The sequence below is a fragment of the Rosa rugosa genome, chromosome 1, assembly GCF_958449725.1.
Source record: "Rosa rugosa chromosome 1, drRosRugo1.1, whole genome shotgun sequence".
Lineage (NCBI taxonomy): Eukaryota > Viridiplantae > Streptophyta > Magnoliopsida > Rosales > Rosaceae > Rosa > Rosa rugosa.
The window spans coordinates 36,489,607-36,514,463 of NC_084820.1; the positions used below are offsets into that span (position 1 = coordinate 36,489,607).

General features: G+C 39.1%; 2 protein-coding genes across 4 annotated transcripts; both read left to right on the top strand.

Moving 5' to 3' along the window:
• Positions 1–1,341: 1,341 nt before the first annotated feature.
• Positions 1,342–12,482, top strand: LOC133724780 (uncharacterized). 2 transcript variants are annotated; one of them, XR_009853994.1, is made up of 2 exons: positions 1,342–2,402; positions 3,199–3,354. XR_009853994.1 is itself a non-coding variant. In XM_062151629.1 (2 exons), the coding sequence occupies exon 2, from the start codon at positions 3,462–3,464 to the stop codon at positions 9,129–9,131; it is 5,670 nt and encodes a 1,889-aa protein (XP_062007613.1). In that variant the 5' UTR covers positions 1,342–2,402; positions 3,451–3,461; the 3' UTR covers positions 9,132–12,482. The 2 variants fall into 2 exon arrangements, 1 of the variants encoding a protein (XP_062007613.1); XM_062151629.1 differs by lacking the exon at positions 3,199–3,354 and adding an exon at positions 3,451–12,482.
• An 822-nt stretch (positions 12,483–13,304) lies between these two features.
• Positions 13,305–24,843, top strand: LOC133724784 (uncharacterized). 2 transcript variants are annotated; one of them, XR_009853995.1, is made up of 2 exons: positions 13,305–13,891; positions 14,688–14,839. XR_009853995.1 is itself a non-coding variant. In XM_062151632.1 (2 exons), exon 2 carries the CDS (start codon positions 15,823–15,825, stop codon positions 21,490–21,492), a length of 5,670 nt encoding a protein of 1,889 aa, XP_062007616.1. In that variant the 5' UTR covers positions 13,305–13,891; positions 15,812–15,822; the 3' UTR covers positions 21,493–24,843. The 2 variants fall into 2 exon arrangements, 1 of the variants encoding a protein (XP_062007616.1); XM_062151632.1 differs by lacking the exon at positions 14,688–14,839 and adding an exon at positions 15,812–24,843.
• Positions 24,844–24,857: the final 14 nt, after the last annotated feature.

Below are 24,857 nucleotides of genomic sequence, written 5' to 3' on the forward strand. Positions count from 1 at the left end.
TGATACTTGTTGTAGCCTCTATATATAGGCTACCAAGCAACACTATTTGGCCTTAAACAACTCATAATGGGTTAGGTTTTAGCACTTAAATATTAATGGAATGTTAGGTTTGAATACTTAAACACTTAATGAAATTTGTTAGGTTTGAGTCATTTTCTGCTCCCTTATCCTTCAATTTTTATCTCCACTAAGAACTCAGATTCAACCTTCGATTTCTTCATATGAAATGATCCACCATGAATGTAGATTATGTGGTAAAATTTCAGAATTTATTTCCATGTGGTTGGGCCGGAAATGCTTCTGGACCTCTTACAGGTCCAGTTTTCCAGTATTTATCACCATATGTATAAGGGAGCTTCCCAGGCTCTAGAACTGCTCAACTCAACCGCAAACACATAGTAAGTGGGGAGGAGTACTAATAGGCTAGCTAGCAATAAAACATAACGACTCAGGTACAATGGGTTAAAAACCATACGAAAATCGAAAACCAATAAGACTTCTCCAAAATCTCGCAAATGAAAACACAAGTACAGTTCCCAACCATACTCAGTAAATCTCATGATAATTCTAATACATCAACGACGTGTCCCACACGCCAAAAGAATATTCACAAAACCAACAACAAATAAGCGAGAATTAATAGATGAGTATAATTCCCCCGAAAATTCAATTTTCGAAAACCTTTCAGAAATCTCAAAATCGGCGAATGAAAATGTAATATGCAATTATAGAAATCACCTCGGAAAATAATTCGTTGAAAATCAACATAAATCATAAATCAAAATCCGAGCATAACAAACTCATATCCAAAAATCATTGTGGTGACCCGAGAGGGGGGTCCCACAGCGCCGCGACTCCGAGCCAATGAGAAATTGACATGTCACGAATAACATCCCGATAGCTCATCAACCCGAAATCGCAAGGCCTTTTGGGTTTAGATTCTTGGTTCACAAAACACTTTCTTGGACAAAAGTCACAAAACATTCTAGCAACCAAACAACATATTTTCGCAAGCGGAATTTAAAGTGAGCTAAAAGATTTGGGCTTACAATAGGAGCCCAATTTGGAAAATAACAAATCACGAAGTAAAAACAAGTATGAGAGACGCGCCCCAGGGTTACCGGTCTCTCAAAATTTTGTAAAGGAGCGAATAGAAAACAAATAAACAAATAAATTAGTAAGAAAATAAATAACTAAGTTACTTCAAAATCCGATAAGGGACCAAAACCTTCCTTTTGATAAAACTAAAGAGAAATGCGCCAAGCCGTGCCATGTGCCTCCCCTGTGCGCTTCCCGACCACATGCTCGAAACCTGCACACTATAGTAGGGGTGAGTGATAGGAGCATTTTAAAGTGGTATTTTAATAGTTAATTCCTCACATTTTGCTTAGTTAATTCCTTAACGAATCGATTTTTAACTCAATTTCTATTTTCTTAGGTACATTGGAGTAGATGATGATGAAATGAGAATTAGGTCCATAATTACCTATAAATGATGGAGAAAAATGGAAATGTACTAAAAGGTCAATTTTACACATTTTCCTACTCCGGCTAGGAGAAACCAAGCCAAGCAAGGAAGAAGGAGCGGGCGCCTGACCAAATGAACTCCAAATGAGCTGAAAATTTCCAGATCCATTCTAGACATCCTAAGGATCATTTCTTATGAAGAGTGCCAGAGCTAGAATTGAGTGGAAGGCCTTCAAACAGTCAGCCCAATTTCCTGCAGAAGCAAAACTGGAAAACTGGACCCGTAAGGAGTCCAGCAGAGATTCTGGCCCAAAGACATGAAAATAAATTCTGAAATTCTAACAAAATGATCTACACTCATGGTAGATCATTTCATATGAAGAAGTCAAGAGCCAAAACTGAATTCCTGTTGGAGAAATAATTGAAGGAATAAAGGGGCAGAAATTGACCTAAAAACAGCTCAATATTCACATGTTCATGTTTCCTACCCACATGAAGAAAGCTAGATGCTTTTCTCTTTTTCCTTGGATATATTTTTCTGCTCCAAAAGATCATCATCACTTCCATACTTCTGCACATTCATGCCTTGCTTTCATTTCATCATTACTCCATCTTTTCCATATTTTACAAACCACTTTCATTATTTTTCTTCCATTTATCATTTCACTCTTCTTTTTCTTCCCTATATAAACACCTTCTCCTCTCACTCTAAACACATTCCTTCATCCATTAATCCATCTTCTTTGTCTCTCCATTTCCTTTCCATTTTCCTTTCCATCCTCTAGTTTCAAGTTTAGTCATCTCCATGAGTTCAAGCAAGGCCAAAGAAGAAGAAGAGAAGCCGTGAGCACTTCCATCCATAGCCATCCTTGAAGCTTGCTTTCGAGTTTCAAGAATCCACAACGTGAATCATCCATCTCATCTTCATCCACGGTGTAATCCAATTCTCCTTTGTAACCTTTGCTTTGAATTTCGTTGGTTATGAACTAGTTGACATATATGTTTGAACAAAGTATTATTTCTGGAATTTTTATGATTAATTGAGAATTTTCAGATTCATATATTGCGATTCATTGTTGCTTTTGTGTGAGTGTTTGATTAAATTTGCATGATAGATATCTTTTGTATTTTAATCTTAAATGGTTCGAAACTTTTAGGGTTTTTATATGATTGGTGCTACAAATTTAAGAACATGAATCAACTTTTTGGTTTTGTGTTCTTAAATCGAAAAGTAGTAAAGGTTTTGTGCAAAAATCGGATTTAATCAAAGAGAATTGCAATTAGGTGGACTTTTTCATACTAAGTTGCACACTTGAGTTGATAGCCTTTCTAGATGCTTATTGCGTTGAACATGTTATGATTGACTAGCTTTCTAGGGCTTGAATGCATGTTTGATAGGATTAGTCTTTGTGCTTTCACTTAGATTAATTAGCATTGAAAAGTAAAATATGGGAAATTGTTTGCTTTTAACGTTTCACATGATCAACTCCTCTTGCATGACTTTGATGAACAATGTTAGAGTTTGAATCGATTTTAATCATGATTTTCGGTTTTGATCTTTGTTTTCTCATTCCATTCGTTTACTTATGTTTTATTTGTTTTCTTAACTTAGTTTATTTTTCGAGAACCAAAACCAAAAAAACTCCCCTTTGAATTCGTAAATAGTGATGTATATGTGTGAATATTATACTTTGTTTTAATTTTAATTGTTTAATTGTTTGACAATGACAGGTGTACCCTCAATCCCCGGAATAGAACGATCCCTATTTGCTTATACTACTAACGATGTTTTCAGGGTTAAATTATGCGCTTGCTTTGAGCGTATCAATTTTTGGCGCCGTTGCCGGGGATCGAACCCGGGTCACCCGCGTGACAGGCGGGAATACTTACCACATGAATAGTGACGTTTCCTTGTATAAAACATTAACTTGTATTTCTTGTATTTGTAATTTACTAACTTATGTAATTCTCAATGTTGTTCAGGAATTCCATGAATGACCGAGCCTTCTAAAATCCCTAGTGCACGAGAGATTGAAGAAAGACTTGCTCGTTTGAAGAATCCTCCACAACTTGAATACAGAAGACCTTCTTTCTTGCAATTAAAACCGTACACATTCAACGAGCAAGGGAAGAGAATCTTAGATCCTTCAGAGGAATCCACATCACCTACACCTACTCCATCTCCTCCTTCACGTTCACCTTCACCTGTTGTTTCGTCCAACTCTACACCACCACCTACACCAACACCTGAAGAAGTTCAAGAAGAGAGAATGGCATCCATTAGGGAACTATCCACAGCAACAGTCGAGGGAGGACCCCCTACAGGCATTGTGTACCCTGCCCCTGCAGCAGGAAGACAAGCAGAGTTTGAACTGAAGAGTGGACTATTGCACCAACTCCCTATGTTCCATGGGCTTCCTATGGAGGACGCCAACAAACATCTTAGAGCATTTCAGGTTGTGTGTTCTAACATGCAACCACAAGGAGCAGATGAGAACATTTTGAAGATGAAGGCATTTCCATTCTCCTTAGCTGATAGAGCCAAAGATTGGCTATATGAGATTCCTGCTGGACGTATCACCTCTTGGGACACAATGTGGAAGGCCTTCTTGGAAAAATACTTCCCAGCTTCAAAGGTCATCACACTCAGGAAGAAGCTCAGTGGAATTGAACAAGCCCCAGATGAGTCCTATTCTGCCTATTATGAGAGGTTCAACTCCTTACTTGCCCAATGTCCTCAACATCAGATGAAGGATGAGACCCTACTTACATGCTTTTATGAGGGACTCTTACCTTTAGAGAGGCAAATGCTTGATGCTGCAGCTGGAGGAGCTTTTGTGGACAAGTCACCTGTAGCTGGAAAGGAACTTATTGAGAATCGTGCCCTCAACAATCAACAATATGAGGGTATAGGGCACTCCATTCGAAAGGTGCATGAAGTGGGCAGGAATACTGCCATTGAGGATAAATTGAACAAGCTCACTCTCCTAATGAACCAAGTCGTCACTTCTAAGGGAATTGGTGCACCAATAGCTTGTGGGGTATGCTCTATGCAAGGGCATGTTACAGATCAATGCCCTCAACTCAATGAAAATGGAGGATGGGAATCTGCAAATGCTATTGGAGGATATCAAGGAGGATATCAAGGAGGATACCAGGGAGGACCTCAACGTCCTAGGCATGACCCCTATTCCAACACTTACAACCCAGGATGGAGGGACCATCCAAACTTCAAGTGGACCAACAATGACAACGTTCAGAATCCTCTTGGTGGGAACTTCCAACGTCCTCAAGGGCCTTCATTTCAAGGATCATCTTTTCAAAGGCCTTACATGCCCCCTCCTACACAGAACTCTGGGAATTCCAACTCTCATTATGATAAGGCGTTGGAAGCCTTGACTAGCTCTACACAAGCCTTGACAAACTCCACTCAGGCTTTGATTCAAGGACAACAGACCCATACTAAGGACATTGCAGAACTCAAGAAGCAGATGGGCCAAGTTGTGGACTTCATGAGCAAGATCCATGAGACTGGGAAGCTCCCTAGTGTCACCATACCTAACCCAAAGGGTAATGTGGAGAATGCATCAGTTGTGACTTCAAGGAGTGGAAGACCATTTGTGGATCAACCTCAACGGACCAAGGTGGCCCAAGCAAGCAATGAGAAAGAACAAGAGCCCACCAAGTTGGAACTTGAGAAGGACCCTGCAACGTCCAAGGAAGAGACTAAGGCGTCCTCACCATTAAAGGCAAAACCGGAAATCAAAGGTAATAATTCTAATTTATCCAATTCGGTTATTGCTAACCCTTCTTCTCCTTGTATGCCCTTCCCACGCAGGTTTGCCAAATCAAAGAAGGACGAAAGTGACCAAGCAATCTTGGAAACTTTCAAGAAGGTACAAGTAAACCTACCCCTCCTAGAGGCCATCAAGCAAGTCCCCAAGTATGCTAAGTTCCTCAAAGAACTTTGCACCACAAGGAGGACAAACAGAGAAAAGGAGGTGGTAAAGCTAAGTAAGAACGTCTCTGCCCTGATTCAGAGGAAAATTCCTCCCAAGTGTAAGGACCCTGGAAGTTTCACTATTCCATGTACTATTGGTAATTCCAGATTTAAGAATGCCATGCTAGACCTAGGAGCATCTGTTAATGTTATGCCCTACTCTGTTTATGAAACCTTAGGTTTAGGGGCACTTAAATCTGATAATGTTATCATTCAGTTAGCTGACAGGTCCAATGCATACCCTAGAGGTTTGTTGGAAGATGTGCTTGTGCAGGTTAACCATCTTATTTTTCCAGCTGACTTCTACGTGTTGGAAATGGAGGACTCGCCTGTGAGTTCCACTCCATTGCTTTTGGGGCGTCCTTTCTTAAGGACAGCTAGGACGAAAATAGATGTGTATGCTGGCTTTCTCACCATGGAATTTGATGGTGATGTTATTGGCTTCAACATATTTGAAGCCATGAGGTACCCTCTTGATGTTCATGATTGTTTTTCTATTGATATTCTAGACAATCTTGCGCAGAAAATGTTTGATATCATGAATGAGGATGCTTTGGTCACTACACTTGAGCAAGGAGTGGGATACACCAAAGATGGCGTCAACATCCCAGGGGATGTGCTCAAGGAAACTTGTGAGGACAACATCATTGCCAATGTGTCCTTCCTTGAGGCATCACCCTTCATAGGTAAGTCAACTTCACCCTTGTCCATTCAGTTATCCACTAACAAGACTCTACCTTCAGTGGTTCAGGCACCAGAACTTGAACTTAAACTTCTACCAGAACACTTGAAGTATGTCTACTTAGGGGACAAGGAGACTTTACCAGTGATTGTATCTTCCTCACTTACATCTTCACAAGAGGAGAGATTGGTGGTGATGTTAAAGCAACACAAGACCGCCATAGGATGGACATTGGCGGATATCAAGGGAATAAGCCCTACAACTTGCGTCCATAGGATACTTCTTGAGGAGGGGACAAAACCTACTAGAGAGGCTCAACGTCGTCTCAACCCTCCAATGATGGAAGTTGTGAAGAAGGAGGTTATCAAACTCCTAGATTGTGGGGTCATCTACCCCATTTCGGACTCCAAATGGGTGTCCCCAGTTCAGGTTGTGCCCAAGAAGTCTGGGGTAACTGTGGTAAAGAATGCTGAGAACGAACTGGTGCCCCAAAGGACAGTCACAGGCCACAGAGTCTGTATTGACTACAGGAAGCTCAACGCAACAACAAGGAAAGATCACTTTCCTCTTCCATTCATTGATCAAATGCTTGAGCGCCTAGCTGGACATGAGTACTACTGCTTCTTGGATGGCTACTCAGGATACAATCAGATTGCCATAGCCAATGAGGACCAAGAGAAGACAACGTTCACCTGCCCTTTTGGGACATTTGCCTATCGTCGCATGCCTTTTGGACTTTGCAACGCACCAGGTACCTTTCAGAGGTGTATGGTAAGTATATTTTCAGATTATATTGAGAAAATCATAGAGGTATTCATGGATGATTTTTCTGTTTTTGGAAAAAGTTATGATGATTGTCTTAATAATCTTGAAATTATTTTGCAACGTTGTGTGGAAACTAACCTTGTGTTAAACTGGGAAAAATGCCATTTTATGGTTAGACAAGGTATAGTTCTAGGGCATATCATCTCTGCTAGGGGTATAGAGGTGGACAAAGCTAAAGTAGACCTTATGCGTTACTTACCCTCTCCCACTTCTGTGAGAGAGATTCGCTCTTTTCTTGGCCATGCAGGGTTTTACAGGAGGTTTATCAAGGACTTCTCCAAGATTTCGAGACCTCTATGCCAACTACTCCAAAAAGATGTGACGTTTACATTTGACAAGGAGTGTCAAGAAGCTTTTGACAAGCTTAAGGAATTGTTGACGTCTGCCCCCATCATGTTACCCCCAGATTGGTCCTTGCCCTTTGAGTTGATGTGTGATGCCTCTGACTATGCAGTTGGAGCTGTTTTGGGGCAAAGGAAGGACAAACGACCATATGCCATCTACTACGCCTCAAGGACTCTAAATGATGCACAGATGAACTATTCAACCACAGAGAAAGAGCTCCTTGCAGTTGTCTTTGCCCTTGAGAAGTTTCGTTCTTACTTACTTGGTACCAAAGTTATTATCTATACTGACCATGCAGCTTTGAAATATTTGATGACCAAGAAGGAGGCGAAACCAAGGCTCATTAGATGGATACTACTCTTGCAAGAATTTGACGTGGAAATCAAGGACAAGAAGGGTAGTGAAAACGTGGTAGCTGACCACTTGAGTCGTTTGGTGCATGCAGAAGACCCTCTCCCTCTGGTGGAGACGTTTCCAGATGAGCAGCTCTTTGGACTTCAGGTAAGTGAACCATGGTATGCAGATATTGTGAATTACATTGTTTCTAAACAAATTCCTGATACCATGTCACGTGCTCATAGAGATAGGCTTAAGAAAATTGTTAAGCAATATGTTTGGGATGAACCTTATCTATGGAAATATTGCTCTGATCAACTGATTAGGAGATGTGTGCCTGAACATGAACATAATGCCATACTTTCTTTTTGCCATTCTAAAGCATGTGGGGGTCACTTTGGGTCTAAGAAGACTGCATTTAAGGTGTTAGAGTCTGGGTTCTTTTGGCCAACGTTATTTAAGGATGCATATGCCTATTGTTTAACATGTGATAGATGCCAAAGAACCGGAAATCTAAGTTCTAGAGATCAAATGCCATTATCTAATATCATAACTGTTGAAATATTTGATGTCTGGGGTATAGATTTCATGGGCCCTTTTCCTTCATCTTTTGGATGTCTCTATATATTGCTTGCTGTGGATTATGTTTCGAAATGGGTGGAAGCCAAGGCCACTCGGACTAATGACTCTAAGGTTGTTGCAGATTTTATCAAGTCTAACATCTTTAGCAGGTTTGGAATGCCTAGAGTTCTTATTAGTGATGGTGGCTCCCACTTTTGCAATCGGACGATTGAAGCTCTCTTGAAGAAGTATGATGTGACACATAAGGTTTCTACACCTTATCATCCCCAAACAAGTGGGCAAGCTGAAGTCTCAAATCGTGAGATCAAGGGAATATTGGAGAAGACTGTGAACCCTAACAGGAAGGATTGGTCCTTGCGTTTGGAGGATGCTTTGTGGGCCTACAGAACTGCATATAAAACTCCCATAGGTATGTCCCCATATCGAATTGTGTATGGCAAACCTTGCCATTTACCTGTGGAGTTAGAGCACAAAGCCTGGTGGGCTGTGAAGCAGTTTAACATGGACCTTGATGAAGCTGGGCTTCATAGGAAATTGCAATTGCAAGAGTTAGAGGAGATAAGGAATGATGCATTCGAAAGTGCAAGGATCTACAAGGAGAAAACAAAAGCCTTCCATGATAAGATGATTCGTGGAAAGACTTTTGTTGTGGGCCAGAAAGTTCTTCTTTTCCATTCTCGTCTTAAACTCTTCCCAGGTAAGCTTCGTTCTCGTTGGATTGGACCTTTCACTATTACTAATGTGTTTCCTCATGGAGCTGTGCAGATAAAGAGTGAACAAACAGGTCACGAGTTCAAAGTCAATGGCCATCGCCTAAAGCCTTACTTTGAGGCATTTGTGGAGCATGAAGTGGAGGATGTACCCCTCCAAAACGTTCCACACTCTGAGGATTAAATGGAGGAGGTACAAGTCTAGGCTGAAAGACTATAAACATTAAGCGCTGCTTGGGAGGCAACCCAATTCAGAAGTAGCTGTGGAGGAGTCATCAACGCAGATTTGCTTTCTCTTCCCCCTTTACTCCTCCATTTTCTTTTTGTTTTAGTAGTTATTTTCGTAAATTTCATCCCTGTATGCTTAAGTGTTTCATTGCATGCTTATTCTTGATTACATTGAGGACAATGCAATATTTAAGTGTGGGGGAAGGGATTTATATTTGAGTCATATATATGGAAAAATACAAAAAAAAAAAATCGAAAAATGTCAGAAAAAAAAAAAAATTTCGTTGTTTTTGTTTTTGTTTTGAGTCTTAGGATGCCTTTCAACTGTCTGGGATGATTCTATATCTCTGAAATCATGATTAAAAGAGGATCACAACATTGAGATGATTTTAAACATGGTATTCTTTGGTTAATTGAGATATATGAAAAATGTGTGCCTTGTAGTGGATATGGATTGCATGACCTTGGTACAGAATATGAGCATGTTAAGATGAGTTGTGATTCATAAAGCCATGTGAGATAATTGAACCATGTCCCTTTTTCTTGGAGTGAAATGAAAAATATATTCTTAATTTCTTGGCGATGTTTTGATGATCTCATTATTCTTTCATCTTGATTGACTGCTTGCCATAGATTAAGTTTAATGGACTAGAGAATGCTAGAATTCGCTCTTGTGCTTGTTGAGACGTGATATCAATACATGGCCCTGATTCTGGAAGGGATAGAGGTTTTCTAGGAATTACCACCATTGCCAAATAAACTTGTGTCCCCAATTGTGCCCGTCGTGGGACCCCCCTAGTTAAGCCCCTTTGAGCCTACATTAAGCCTTTTCTTTCATCACCCTAAAAATCCTTAACCCCTGAACCTTAGTATAGTGATAATCCTACCCTTTGTTCTAAAAACTTAGTGGAGCTATCTTTTGAGACATACTACATGGGTTTGGTGCTAAGGATGAAGATTGAGAAGAGGTGAAAGTTCAAGTGTGGGGATAGACTTGTCCATAAAGAAAAAGATATGTTGAAGCCGTGAAAAAATGAAAAGAAAAGAGAAAAATTGTGTACGGCTAAAAAGAAAAAGAAAGAAAAAAAAAATATATATGTTTATGGACTTTCATCCCCCATACTTAGTGATTTTGGAGTTTGCTTTGAATTGAAGGCCCACTACAGAAAAATTTGACCTTTGTCCATTTCACTAGAGTTCAAAGGAAGTTTAGAAGGAAGGTTGGGCCCAACATGAAGACATTAGCCCTTTTATTTTACCTCTATGGGTGTGGCGTTTTGAGTTGGTGGATTTCTAGAAGTCTCTCTACATCTGCATGAGCTCTGCTAGGTTTTTAGGATACTTTGACATTCCATACCTTTCATTCCTGAAAACTTTGAGCCTTAGCCCCATTACAACCCTTTGAGAAGACCTTCTTGATCCTTAAGATGGGACAGCCTTTGATGTGGAGATAAGTTACAAGAGTTGAACCTATGGCTTGGGTCCATTCGTGCAAGTAGTTGATATCCTTCATGAGATCTTTTGAAAAAAAAAAAATTATATTCAAAAAGTGCTTTTCGTTTCTTATATATGTGAGCTATTTGACTGCCTTAAAATATGTTCTCTCACATATAAATGAGTGATTATAAGCTTTTAAGCATTGCCTTGATCTGAGAGAAGAAAGAGTGGATATACCTTGTGAGGATATGAATCATACTTGTCTGAAGCATGCTAAGCTAAACCCCATCACCATTGTTACAACCAAGTCCTACTTGTGTATGTGTGGATCATATGTTTTAATTAACTCTCGAATGCTTAACATTGATTCTTGGTTGAGTGCTAATCTTGGTGTTGTGAAAGTAAGAGATTTCTGAGACAATATGTTAAAGGGCAATAGAGGTCTTTGTGATGTCAACATCTTGGTCTTTGTCTTTGAATTTACTCTTTTATGTGTGACATTTTTTTTCTTTGTGTTTTGCTTTGTGTTTTACGTTTTTGGTTTCTTTGAGTCTTTGTGTTTTTGTTTCCATACTTAGTCATTTTTTTCGTTGGTTTCTTTGTTTTGTGTCATAGTCTTTTTGGTTTGTTAGTTTTTGATTTTGCTAAGGGACTAGCAAAAGCTAAGTGTGGGGGAATTTGATAGGAGCATTTTAAAGTGGTATTTTAATAGTTAATTCCTCACATTTTGCTTAGTTAATTCCTTAACGAATCGATTTTTAACTCAATTTCTATTTTCTTAGGTACATTGGAGTAGATGATGATGAAATGAGAATTAGGTCCATAATTACCTATAAATGATGGAGAAAAATGGAAATGTACTAAAAGGTCAATTTTACACATTTTCCTACTCCGGCTAGGAGAAACCAAGCCAAGCAAGGAAGAAGGAGCGGGCGCCTGACCAAATGAACTCCAAATGAGCTGAAAATTTCCAGATCCATTCTAGACATCCTAAGGATCATTTCTTATGAAGAGTGCCAGAGCTAGAATTGAGTGGAAGGCCTTCAAACAGTCAGCCCAATTTCCTGCAGAAGCAAAACTGGAAAACTGGACCCGTAAGGAGTCCAGCAGAGATTCTGGCCCAAAGACATGAAAATAAATTCTGAAATTCTAACAAAATGATCTACACTCATGGTAGATCATTTCATATGAAGAAGTCAAGAGCCAAAACTGAATTCCTGTTGGAGAAATAATTGAAGGAATAAAGGGGCAGAAATTGACCTAAAAACAGCTCAATATTCACATGTTCATGTTTCCTACCCACATGAAGAAAGCTAGATGCTTTTCTCTTTTTCCTTGGATATATTTTTCTGCTCCAAAAGATCATCATCACTTCCATACTTCTGCACATTCATGCCTTGCTTTCATTTCATCATTACTCCATCTTTTCCATATTTTACAAACCACTTTCATTATTTTTCTTCCATTTATCATTTCACTCTTCTTTTTCTTCCCTATATAAACACCTTCTCCTCTCACTCTAAACACATTCCTTCATCCATTAATCCATCTTCTTTGTCTCTCCATTTCCTTTCCATTTTCCTTTCCATCCTCTAGTTTCAAGTTTAGTCATCTCCATGAGTTCAAGCAAGGCCAAAGAAGAAGAAGAGAAGCCGTGAGCACTTCCATCCATAGCCATCCTTGAAGCTTGCTTTCGAGTTTCAAGAATCCACAACGTGAATCATCCATCTCATCTTCATCCACGGTGTAATCCAATTCTCCTTTGTAACCTTTGCTTTGAATTTCGTTGGTTATGAACTAGTTGACATATATGTTTGAACAAAGTATTATTTCTGGAATTTTTATGATTAATTGAGAATTTTCAGATTCATATATTGCGATTCATTGTTGCTTTTGTGTGAGTGTTTGATTAAATTTGCATGATAGATATCTTTTGTATTTTAATCTTAAATGGTTCGAAACTTTTAGGGTTTTTATATGATTGGTGCTACAAATTTAAGAACATGAATCAACTTTTTGGTTTTGTGTTCTTAAATCGAAAAGTAGTAAAGGTTTTGTGCAAAAATCGGATTTAATCAAAGAGAATTGCAATTAGGTGGACTTTTTCATACTAAGTTGCACACTTGAGTTGATAGCCTTTCTAGATGCTTATTGCGTTGAACATGTTATGATTGACTAGCTTTCTAGGGCTTGAATGCATGTTTGATAGGATTAGTCTTTGTGCTTTCACTTAGATTAATTAGCATTGAAAAGTAAAATATGGGAAATTGTTTGCTTTTAACGTTTCACATGATCAACTCCTCTTGCATGACTTTGATGAACAATGTTAGAGTTTGAATCGATTTTAATCATGATTTTCGGTTTTGATCTTTGTTTTCTCATTCCATTCGTTTACTTATGTTTTATTTGTTTTCTTAACTTAGTTTATTTTTCGAGAACCAAAACCAAAAAAACTCCCCTTTGAATTCGTAAATAGTGATGTATATGTGTGAATATTATACTTTGTTTTAATTTTAATTGTTTAATTGTTTGACAATGACAGGTGTACCCTCAATCCCCGGAATAGAACGATCCCTATTTGCTTATACTACTAACGATGTTTTCAGGGTTAAATTATGCGCTTGCTTTGAGCGTATCAATTTTTTATTCTGGCCCAAAGACATGAAAATAAATTCTGAAATTCTAACAAAATGATCTACACTCATGGTAGATCATTTCATATGAAGAAGTCAAGAGCCAAAACTGAATTCCTGTTGGAGAAATAATTGAAGGAATAAAGGGGCAGAAATTGACCTAAAAACAGCTCAATATTCACATGTTCATGTTTCCTACCCACATGAAGAAAGCTAGATGCTTTTCTCTTTTTCCTTGGATATATTTTTCTGCTCCAAAAGATCATCATCACTTCCATACTTCTGCACATTCATGCCTTGCTTTCATTTCATCATTACTCCATCTTTTCCATATTTTACAAACCACTTTCATTATTTTTCTTCCATTTATCATTTCACTCTTCTTTTTCTTCCCTATATAAACACCTTCTCCTCTCACTCTAAACACATTCCTTCATCCATTAATCCATCTTCTTTGTCTCTCCATTTCCTTTCCATTTTCCTTTCCATCCTCTAGTTTCAAGTTTAGTCATCTCCATGAGTTCAAGCAAGGCCAAAGAAGAAGAAGAGAAGCCGTGAGCACTTCCATCCATAGCCATCCTTGAAGCTTGCTTTCGAGTTTCAAGAATCCACAACGTGAATCATCCATCTCATCTTCATCCACGGTGTAATCCAATTCTCCTTTGTAACCTTTGCTTTGAATTTCGTTGGTTATGAACTAGTTGACATATATGTTTGAACAAAGTATTATTTCTGGAATTTTTATGATTAATTGAGAATTTTCAGATTCATATATTGCGATTCATTGTTGCTTTTGTGTGAGTGTTTGATTAAATTTGCATGATAGATATCTTTTGTATTTTAATCTTAAATGGTTCGAAACTTTTAGGGTTTTTATATGATTGGTGCTACAAATTTAAGAACATGAATCAACTTTTTGGTTTTGTGTTCTTAAATCGAAAAGTAGTAAAGGTTTTGTGCAAAAATCGGATTTAATCAAAGAGAATTGCAATTAGGTGGACTTTTTCATACTAAGTTGCACACTTGAGTTGATAGCCTTTCTAGATGCTTATTGCGTTGAACATGTTATGATTGACTAGCTTTCTAGGGCTTGAATGCATGTTTGATAGGATTAGTCTTTGTGCTTTCACTTAGATTAATTAGCATTGAAAAGTAAAATATGGGAAATTGTTTGCTTTTAACGTTTCACATGATCAACTCCTCTTGCATGACTTTGATGAACAATGTTAGAGTTTGAATCGATTTTAATCATGATTTTCGGTTTTGATCTTTGTTTTCTCATTCCATTCGTTTACTTATGTTTTATTTGTTTTCTTAACTTAGTTTATTTTTCGAGAACCAAAACCAAAAAAACTCCCCTTTGAATTCGTAAATAGTGATGTATATGTGTGAATATTATACTTTGTTTTAATTTTAATTGTTTAATTGTTTGACAATGACAGGTGTACCCTCAATCCCCGGAATAGAACGATCCCTATTTGCTTATACTACTAACGATGTTTTCAGGGTTAAATTATGCGCTTGCTTTGAGCGTATCAATTTTTGGCGCCGTTGCCGGGGATCGAACCCGGGTCACCCGCGTGACAGGCGGGAATACTTAGCGTATCAATTTTTGGCGCCGTTGCCGGGGATTGAAAAATCATTTGTCACTTTGTGAATAATATGTTTTGTTTATATTGTGATATTAATATATATATATATATATATATATATATATATATATATATATATATATATATATGTATATATATAATTGTGAATAGTGACGTTTCGTACTTGTTTGGAGTGAAAGTTTTGTCTAATTTTACTTGTAAAGAAAAAGAAGAGTAAAACAATGAAAATTGAATTATGAATATTGTTAATTATTTAATTGTTATGAGTGTGTAAAATCGTATGAGTAGACAAGGGCCCTTTTGTTAATATTGGCCTTAACCCTTCATTTGTACCTTTCTAAGGTCTTATGAGGTTGAGGGCGGCCTTTATTAGCATTTGGAGAACAGTCTAACACATGAGTACTTTCCAAACTGAGTAAGGGGCATTACAGATGGTGTCTTAGGTTGAGACCCTGGGTGATGGGTTCAAATTGGATCTCAGAGATACTATAGACTGTGCGTAAACCACAATGTGGAAGTAGCCAATAGGGGCGTAAACCTCAATGAGGGAGTAGCCTCCGTAGTATCACCAAAATGAGTCCTCCCTCTCACTTACCTCTTAATCTGGCTATCTGGTCTTCTGAAACCACGGAAAGAGACTTATGTCTAGGCGACTATCCCTATATCGTAGCTCACCAATAGTAGTGGTTTCTATTGGGCTCGACTTACAACTTGGACTCAATTGAGTTATTAACTATGTTTATAAGTTCTAAAAAAAAAAAAAAAAGAAAAATACTTGTACATAACTTACACTTGTAGTTTGTTTTGTTTTTACACTTTTTACTTGTACAAACCTTTTACTTTTACCCCTTTTGTTGTACATCATGAATAGTGACGTTTCCTTGTATAAAACATTAACTTGTATTTCTTGTATTTGTAATTTACTAACTTATGTAATTCTCAATGTTGTTCAGGAATTCCATGAATGACCGAGCCTTCTAAAATCCCTAGTGCACGAGAGATTGAAGAAAGACTTGCTCGTTTGAAGAATCCTCCACAACTTGAATACAGAAGACCTTCTTTCTTGCAATTAAAACCGTACACATTCAACGAGCAAGGGAAGAGAATCTTAGATCCTTCAGAGGAATCCACATCACCTACACCTACTCCATCTCCTCCTTCACGTTCACCTTCACCTGTTGTTTCGTCCAACTCTACACCACCACCTACACCAACACCTGAAGAAGTTCAAGAAGAGAGAATGGCATCCATTAGGGAACTATCCACAGCAACAGTCGAGGGAGGACCCCCTACAGGCATTGTGTACCCTGCCCCTGCAGCAGGAAGACAAGCAGAGTTTGAACTGAAGAGTGGACTATTGCACCAACTCCCTATGTTCCATGGGCTTCCTATGGAGGACGCCAACAAACATCTTAGAGCATTTCAGGTTGTGTGTTCTAACATGCAACCACAAGGAGCAGATGAGAACATTTTGAAGATGAAGGCATTTCCATTCTCCTTAGCTGATAGAGCCAAAGATTGGCTATATGAGATTCCTGCTGGACGTATCACCTCTTGGGACACAATGTGGAAGGCCTTCTTGGAAAAATACTTCCCAGCTTCAAAGGTCATCACACTCAGGAAGAAGCTCAGTGGAATTGAACAAGCCCCAGATGAGTCCTATTCTGCCTATTATGAGAGGTTCAACTCCTTACTTGCCCAATGTCCTCAACATCAGATGAAGGATGAGACCCTACTTACATGCTTTTATGAGGGACTCTTACCTTTAGAGAGGCAAATGCTTGATGCTGCAGCTGGAGGAGCTTTTGTGGACAAGTCACCTGTAGCTGGAAAGGAACTTATTGAGAATCGTGCCCTCAACAATCAACAATATGAGGGTATAGGGCACTCCATTCGAAAGGTGCATGAAGTGGGCAGGAATACTGCCATTGAGGATAAATTGAACAAGCTCACTCTCCTAATGAACCAAGTCGTCACTTCTAAGGGAATTGGTGCACCAATAGCTTGTGGGGTATGCTCTATGCAAGGGCATGTTACAGATCAATGCCCTCAACTCAATGAAAATGGAGGATGGGAATCTGCAAATGCTATTGGAGGATATCAAGGAGGATATCAAGGAGGATACCAGGGAGGACCTCAACGTCCTAGGCATGACCCCTATTCCAACACTTACAACCCAGGATGGAGGGACCATCCAAACTTCAAGTGGACCAACAATGACAACGTTCAGAATCCTCTTGGTGGGAACTTCCAACGTCCTCAAGGGCCTTCATTTCAAGGATCATCTTTTCAAAGGCCTTACATGCCCCCTCCTACACAGAACTCTGGGAATTCCAACTCTCATTATGATAAGGCGTTGGAAGCCTTGACTAGCTCTACACAAGCCTTGACAAACTCCACTCAGGCTTTGATTCAAGGACAACAGACCCATACTAAGGACATTGCAGAACTCAAGAAGCAGATGGGCCAAGTTGTGGACTTCATGAGCAAGATCCATGAGACTGGGAAGCTCCCTAGTGTCACCATACCTAACCCAAAGGGTAATGTGGAGAATGCATCAGTTGTGACTTCAAGGAGTGGAAGACCATTTGTGGATCAACCTCAACGGACCAAGGTGGCCCAAGCAAGCAATGAGAAAGAACAAGAGCCCACCAAGTTGGAACTTGAGAAGGACCCTGCAACGTCCAAGGAAGAGACTAAGGCGTCCTCACCATTAAAGGCAAAACCGGAAATCAAAGGTAATAATTCTAATTTATCCAATTCGGTTATTGCTAACCCTTCTTCTCCTTGTATGCCCTTCCCACGCAGGTTTGCCAAATCAAAGAAGGACGAAAGTGACCAAGCAATCTTGGAAACTTTCAAGAAGGTACAAGTAAACCTACCCCTCCTAGAGGCCATCAAGCAAGTCCCCAAGTATGCTAAGTTCCTCAAAGAACTTTGCACCACAAGGAGGACAAACAGAGAAAAGGAGGTGGTAAAGCTAAGTAAGAACGTCTCTGCCCTGATTCAGAGGAAAATTCCTCCCAAGTGTAAGGACCCTGGAAGTTTCACTATTCCATGTACTATTGGTAATTCCAGATTTAAGAATGCCATGCTAGACCTAGGAGCATCTGTTAATGTTATGCCCTACTCTGTTTATGAAACCTTAGGTTTAGGGGCACTTAAATCTGATAATGTTATCATTCAGTTAGCTGACAGGTCCAATGCATACCCTAGAGGTTTGTTGGAAGATGTGCTTGTGCAGGTTAACCATCTTATTTTTCCAGCTGACTTCTACGTGTTGGAAATGGAGGACTCGCCTGTGAGTTCCACTCCATTGCTTTTGGGGCGTCCTTTCTTAAGGACAGCTAGGACGAAAATAGATGTGTATGCTGGCTTTCTCACCATGGAATTTGATGGTGATGTTATTGGCTTCAACATATTTGAAGCCATGAGGTACCCTCTTGATGTTCATGATTGTTTTTCTATTGATATTCTAGACAATCTTGCGCAGAAAATGTTTGATATCATGAATGAGGATGCTTTGGTCACTACACTTGAGCAAGGAGTGGGATACACCAAAGATGGCGTCAACATCCCAGGGGATGTGCTCAAGGAAACTTGTGAGGACAACATCATTGCCAATGTGTCCTTCCTTGAGGCATCACCCTTCATAGGTAAGTCAACTTCACCCTTGTCCATTCAGTTATCCACTAACAAGACTCTACCTTCAGTGGTTCAGGCACCAGAACTTGAACTTAAACTTCTACCAGAACACTTGAAGTATGTCTACTTAGGGGACAAGGAGACTTTACCAGTGATTGTATCTTCCTCACTTACATCTTCACAAGAGGAGAGATTGGTGGTGATGTTAAAGCAACACAAGACCGCCATAGGATGGACATTGGCGGATATCAAGGGAATAAGCCCTACAACTTGCGTCCATAGGATACTTCTTGAGGAGGGGACAAAACCTACTAGAGAGGCTCAACGTCGTCTCAACCCTCCAATGATGGAAGTTGTGAAGAAGGAGGTTATCAAACTCCTAGATTGTGGGGTCATCTACCCCATTTCGGACTCCAAATGGGTGTCCCCAGTTCAGGTTGTGCCCAAGAAGTCTGGGGTAACTGTGGTAAAGAATGCTGAGAACGAACTGGTGCCCCAAAGGACAGTCACAGGCCACAGAGTCTGTATTGACTACAGGAAGCTCAACGCAACAACAAGGAAAGATCACTTTCCTCTTCCATTCATTGATCAAATGCTTGAGCGCCTAGCTGGACATGAGTACTACTGCTTCTTGGATGGCTACTCAGGATACAATCAGATTGCCATAGCCAATGAGGACCAAGAGAAGACAACGTTCACCTGCCCTTTTGGGACATTTGCCTATCGTCGCATGCCTTTTGGACTTTGCAACGCACCAGGTACCTTTCAGAGGTGTATGGTAAGTATATTTTCAGATTATATTGAGAAAATCATAGAGGTATTCATGGATGATTTTTCTGTTTTTGGAAAAAGTTATGATGATTGTCTTAATAATCTTGAAATTATTTTGCAACGTTGTGTGGAAACTAACCTTGTGTTAAACTGGGAAAAATGCCATTTTATGGTTAGACAAGGTATAGTTCTAGGGCATATCATCTCTGCTAGGGGTATAGAGGTGGACAAAGCTAAAGTAGACCTTATGCGTTACTTACCCTCTCCCACTTCTGTGAGAGAGATTCGCTCTTTTCTTGGCCATGCAGGGTTTTACAGGAGGTTTATCAAGGACTTCTCCAAGATTTCGAGACCTCTATGCCAACTACTCCAAAAAGATGTGACGTTTACATTTGACAAGGAGTGTCAAGAAGCTTTTGACAAGCTTAAGGAATTGTTGACGTCTGCCCCCATCATGTTACCCCCAGATTGGTCCTTGCCCTTTGAGTTGATGTGTGATGCCTCTGACTATGCAGTTGGAGCTGTTTTGGGGCAAAGGAAGGACAAACGACCATATGCCATCTACTACGCCTCAAGGACTCTAAATGATGCACAGATGAACTATTCAACCACAGAGAAAGAGCTCCTTGCAGTTGTCTTTGCCCTTGAGAAGTTTCGTTCTTACTTACTTGGTACCAAAGTTATTATCTATACTGACCATGCAGCTTTGAAATATTTGATGACCAAGAAGGAGGCGAAACCAAGGCTCATTAGATGGATACTACTCTTGCAAGAATTTGACGTGGAAATCAAGGACAAGAAGGGTAGTGAAAACGTGGTAGCTGACCACTTGAGTCGTTTGGTGCATGCAGAAGACCCTCTCCCTCTGGTGGAGACGTTTCCAGATGAGCAGCTCTTTGGACTTCAGGTAAGTGAACCATGGTATGCAGATATTGTGAATTACATTGTTTCTAAACAAATTCCTGATACCATGTCACGTGCTCATAGAGATAGGCTTAAGAAAATTGTTAAGCAATATGTTTGGGATGAACCTTATCTATGGAAATATTGCTCTGATCAACTGATTAGGAGATGTGTGCCTGAACATGAACATAATGCCATACTTTCTTTTTGCCATTCTAAAGCATGTGGGGGTCACTTTGGGTCTAAGAAGACTGCATTTAAGGTGTTAGAGTCTGGGTTCTTTTGGCCAACGTTATTTAAGGATGCATATGCCTATTGTTTAACATGTGATAGATGCCAAAGAACCGGAAATCTAAGTTCTAGAGATCAAATGCCATTATCTAATATCATAACTGTTGAAATATTTGATGTCTGGGGTATAGATTTCATGGGCCCTTTTCCTTCATCTTTTGGATGTCTCTATATATTGCTTGCTGTGGATTATGTTTCGAAATGGGTGGAAGCCAAGGCCACTCGGACTAATGACTCTAAGGTTGTTGCAGATTTTATCAAGTCTAACATCTTTAGCAGGTTTGGAATGCCTAGAGTTCTTATTAGTGATGGTGGCTCCCACTTTTGCAATCGGACGATTGAAGCTCTCTTGAAGAAGTATGATGTGACACATAAGGTTTCTACACCTTATCATCCCCAAACAAGTGGGCAAGCTGAAGTCTCAAATCGTGAGATCAAGGGAATATTGGAGAAGACTGTGAACCCTAACAGGAAGGATTGGTCCTTGCGTTTGGAGGATGCTTTGTGGGCCTACAGAACTGCATATAAAACTCCCATAGGTATGTCCCCATATCGAATTGTGTATGGCAAACCTTGCCATTTACCTGTGGAGTTAGAGCACAAAGCCTGGTGGGCTGTGAAGCAGTTTAACATGGACCTTGATGAAGCTGGGCTTCATAGGAAATTGCAATTGCAAGAGTTAGAGGAGATAAGGAATGATGCATTCGAAAGTGCAAGGATCTACAAGGAGAAAACAAAAGCCTTCCATGATAAGATGATTCGTGGAAAGACTTTTGTTGTGGGCCAGAAAGTTCTTCTTTTCCATTCTCGTCTTAAACTCTTCCCAGGTAAGCTTCGTTCTCGTTGGATTGGACCTTTCACTATTACTAATGTGTTTCCTCATGGAGCTGTGCAGATAAAGAGTGAACAAACAGGTCACGAGTTCAAAGTCAATGGCCATCGCCTAAAGCCTTACTTTGAGGCATTTGTGGAGCATGAAGTGGAGGATGTACCCCTCCAAAACGTTCCACACTCTGAGGATTAAATGGAGGAGGTACAAGTCTAGGCTGAAAGACTATAAACATTAAGCGCTGCTTGGGAGGCAACCCAATTCAGAAGTAGCTGTGGAGGAGTCATCAACGCAGATTTGCTTTCTCTTCCCCCTTTACTCCTCCATTTTCTTTTTGTTTTAGTAGTTATTTTCGTAAATTTCATCCCTGTATGCTTAAGTGTTTCATTGCATGCTTATTCTTGATTACATTGAGGACAATGCAATATTTAAGTGTGGGGGAAGGGATTTATATTTGAGTCATATATATGGAAAAATACAAAAAAAAAAAATCGAAAAATGTCAGAAAAAAAAAAAAATTTCGTTGTTTTTGTTTTTGTTTTGAGTCTTAGGATGCCTTTCAACTGTCTGGGATGATTCTATATCTCTGAAATCATGATTAAAAGAGGATCACAACATTGAGATGATTTTAAACATGGTATTCTTTGGTTAATTGAGATATATGAAAAATGTGTGCCTTGTAGTGGATATGGATTGCATGACCTTGGTACAGAATATGAGCATGTTAAGATGAGTTGTGATTCATAAAGCCATGTGAGATAATTGAACCATGTCCCTTTTTCTTGGAGTGAAATGAAAAATATATTCTTAATTTCTTGGCGATGTTTTGATGATCTCATTATTCTTTCATCTTGATTGACTGCTTGCCATAGATTAAGTTTAATGGACTAGAGAATGCTAGAATTCGCTCTTGTGCTTGTTGAGACGTGATATCAATACATGGCCCTGATTCTGGAAGGGATAGAGGTTTTCTAGGAATTACCACCATTGCCAAATAAACTTGTGTCCCCAATTGTGCCCGTCGTGGGACCCCCCTAGTTAAGCCCCTTTGAGCCTACATTAAGCCTTTTCTTTCATCACCCTAAAAATCCTTAACCCCTGAACCTTAGTATAGTGATAATCCTACCCTTTGTTCTAAAAACTTAGTGGAGCTATCTTTTGAGACATACTACATGGGTTTGGTGCTAAGGATGAAGATTGAGAAGAGGTGAAAGTTCAAGTGTGGGGATAGACTTGTCCATAAAGAAAAAGATATGTTGAAGCCGTGAAAAAATGAAAAGAAAAGAGAAAAATTGTGTACGGCTAAAAAGAAAAAGAAAGAAAAAAAAAATATATATGTTTATGGACTTTCATCCCCCATACTTAGTGATTTTGGAGTTTGCTTTGAATTGAAGGCCCACTACAGAAAAATTTGACCTTTGTCCATTTCACTAGAGTTCAAAGGAAGTTTAGAAGGAAGGTTGGGCCCAACATGAAGACATTAGCCCTTTTATTTTACCTCTATGGGTGTGGCGTTTTGAGTTGGTGGATTTCTAGAAGTCTCTCTACATCTGCATGAGCTCTGCTAGGTTTTTAGGATACTTTGACATTCCATACCTTTCATTCCTGAAAACTTTGAGCCTTAGCCCCATTACAACCCTTTGAGAAGACCTTCTTGATCCTTAAGATGGGACAGCCTTTGATGTGGAGATAAGTTACAAGAGTTGAACCTATGGCTTGGGTCCATTCGTGCAAGTAGTTGATATCCTTCATGAGATCTTTTGAAAAAAAAAAAATTATATTCAAAAAGTGCTTTTCGTTTCTTATATATGTGAGCTATTTGACTGCCTTAAAATATGTTCTCTCACATATAAATGAGTGATTATAAGCTTTTAAGCATTGCCTTGATCTGAGAGAAGAAAGAGTGGATATACCTTGTGAGGATATGAATCATACTTGTCTGAAGCATGCTAAGCTAAACCCCATCACCATTGTTACAACCAAGTCCTACTTGTGTATGTGTGGATCATATGTTTTAATTAACTCTCGAATGCTTAACATTGATTCTTGGTTGAGTGCTAATCTTGGTGTTGTGAAAGTAAGAGATTTCTGAGACAATATGTTAAAGGGCAATAGAGGTCTTTGTGATGTCAACATCTTGGTCTTTGTCTTTGAATTTACTCTTTTATGTGTGACATTTTTTTTCTTTGTGTTTTGCTTTGTGTTTTACGTTTTTGGTTTCTTTGAGTCTTTGTGTTTTTGTTTCCATACTTAGTCATTTTTTTCGTTGGTTTCTTTGTTTTGTGTCATAGTCTTTTTGGTTTGTTAGTTTTTGATTTTGCTAAGGGACTAGCAAAAGCTAAGTGTGGGGGAATTTGATAGGAGCATTTTAAAGTGGTATTTTAATAGTTAATTCCTCACATTTTGCTTAGTTAATTCCTTAACGAATCGATTTTTAACTCAATTTCTATTTTCTTAGGTACATTGGAGTAGATGATGATGAAATGAGAATTAGGTCCATAATTACCTATAAATGATGGAGAAAAATGGAAATGTACTAAAAGGTCAATTTTACACATTTTCCTACTCCGGCTAGGAGAAACCAAGCCAAGCAAGGAAGAAGGAGCGGGCGCCTGACCAAATGAACTCCAAATGAGCTGAAAATTTCCAGATCCATTCTAGACATCCTAAGGATCATTTCTTATGAAGAGTGCCAGAGCTAGAATTGAGTGGAAGGCCTTCAAACAGTCAGCCCAATTTCCTGCAGAAGCAAAACTGGAAAACTGGACCCGTAAGGAGTCCAGCAGAGATTCTGGCCCAAAGACATGAAAATAAATTCTGAAATTCTAACAAAATGATCTACACTCATGGTAGATCATTTCATATGAAGAAGTCAAGAGCCAAAACTGAATTCCTGTTGGAGAAATAATTGAAGGAATAAAGGGGCAGAAATTGACCTAAAAACAGCTCAATATTCACATGTTCATGTTTCCTACCCACATGAAGAAAGCTAGATGCTTTTCTCTTTTTCCTTGGATATATTTTTCTGCTCCAAAAGATCATCATCACTTCCATACTTCTGCACATTCATGCCTTGCTTTCATTTCATCATTACTCCATCTTTTCCATATTTTACAAACCACTTTCATTATTTTTCTTCCATTTATCATTTCACTCTTCTTTTTCTTCCCTATATAAACACCTTCTCCTCTCACTCTAAACACATTCCTTCATCCATTAATCCATCTTCTTTGTCTCTCCATTTCCTTTCCATTTTCCTTTCCATCCTCTAGTTTCAAGTTTAGTCATCTCCATGAGTTCAAGCAAGGCCAAAGAAGAAGAAGAGAAGCCGTGAGCACTTCCATCCATAGCCATCCTTGAAGCTTGCTTTCGAGTTTCAAGAATCCACAACGTGAATCATCCATCTCATCTTCATCCACGGTGTAATCCAATTCTCCTTTGTAACCTTTGCTTTGAATTTCGTTGGTTATGAACTAGTTGACATATATGTTTGAACAAAGTATTATTTCTGGAATTTTTATGATTAATTGAGAATTTTCAGATTCATATATTGCGATTCA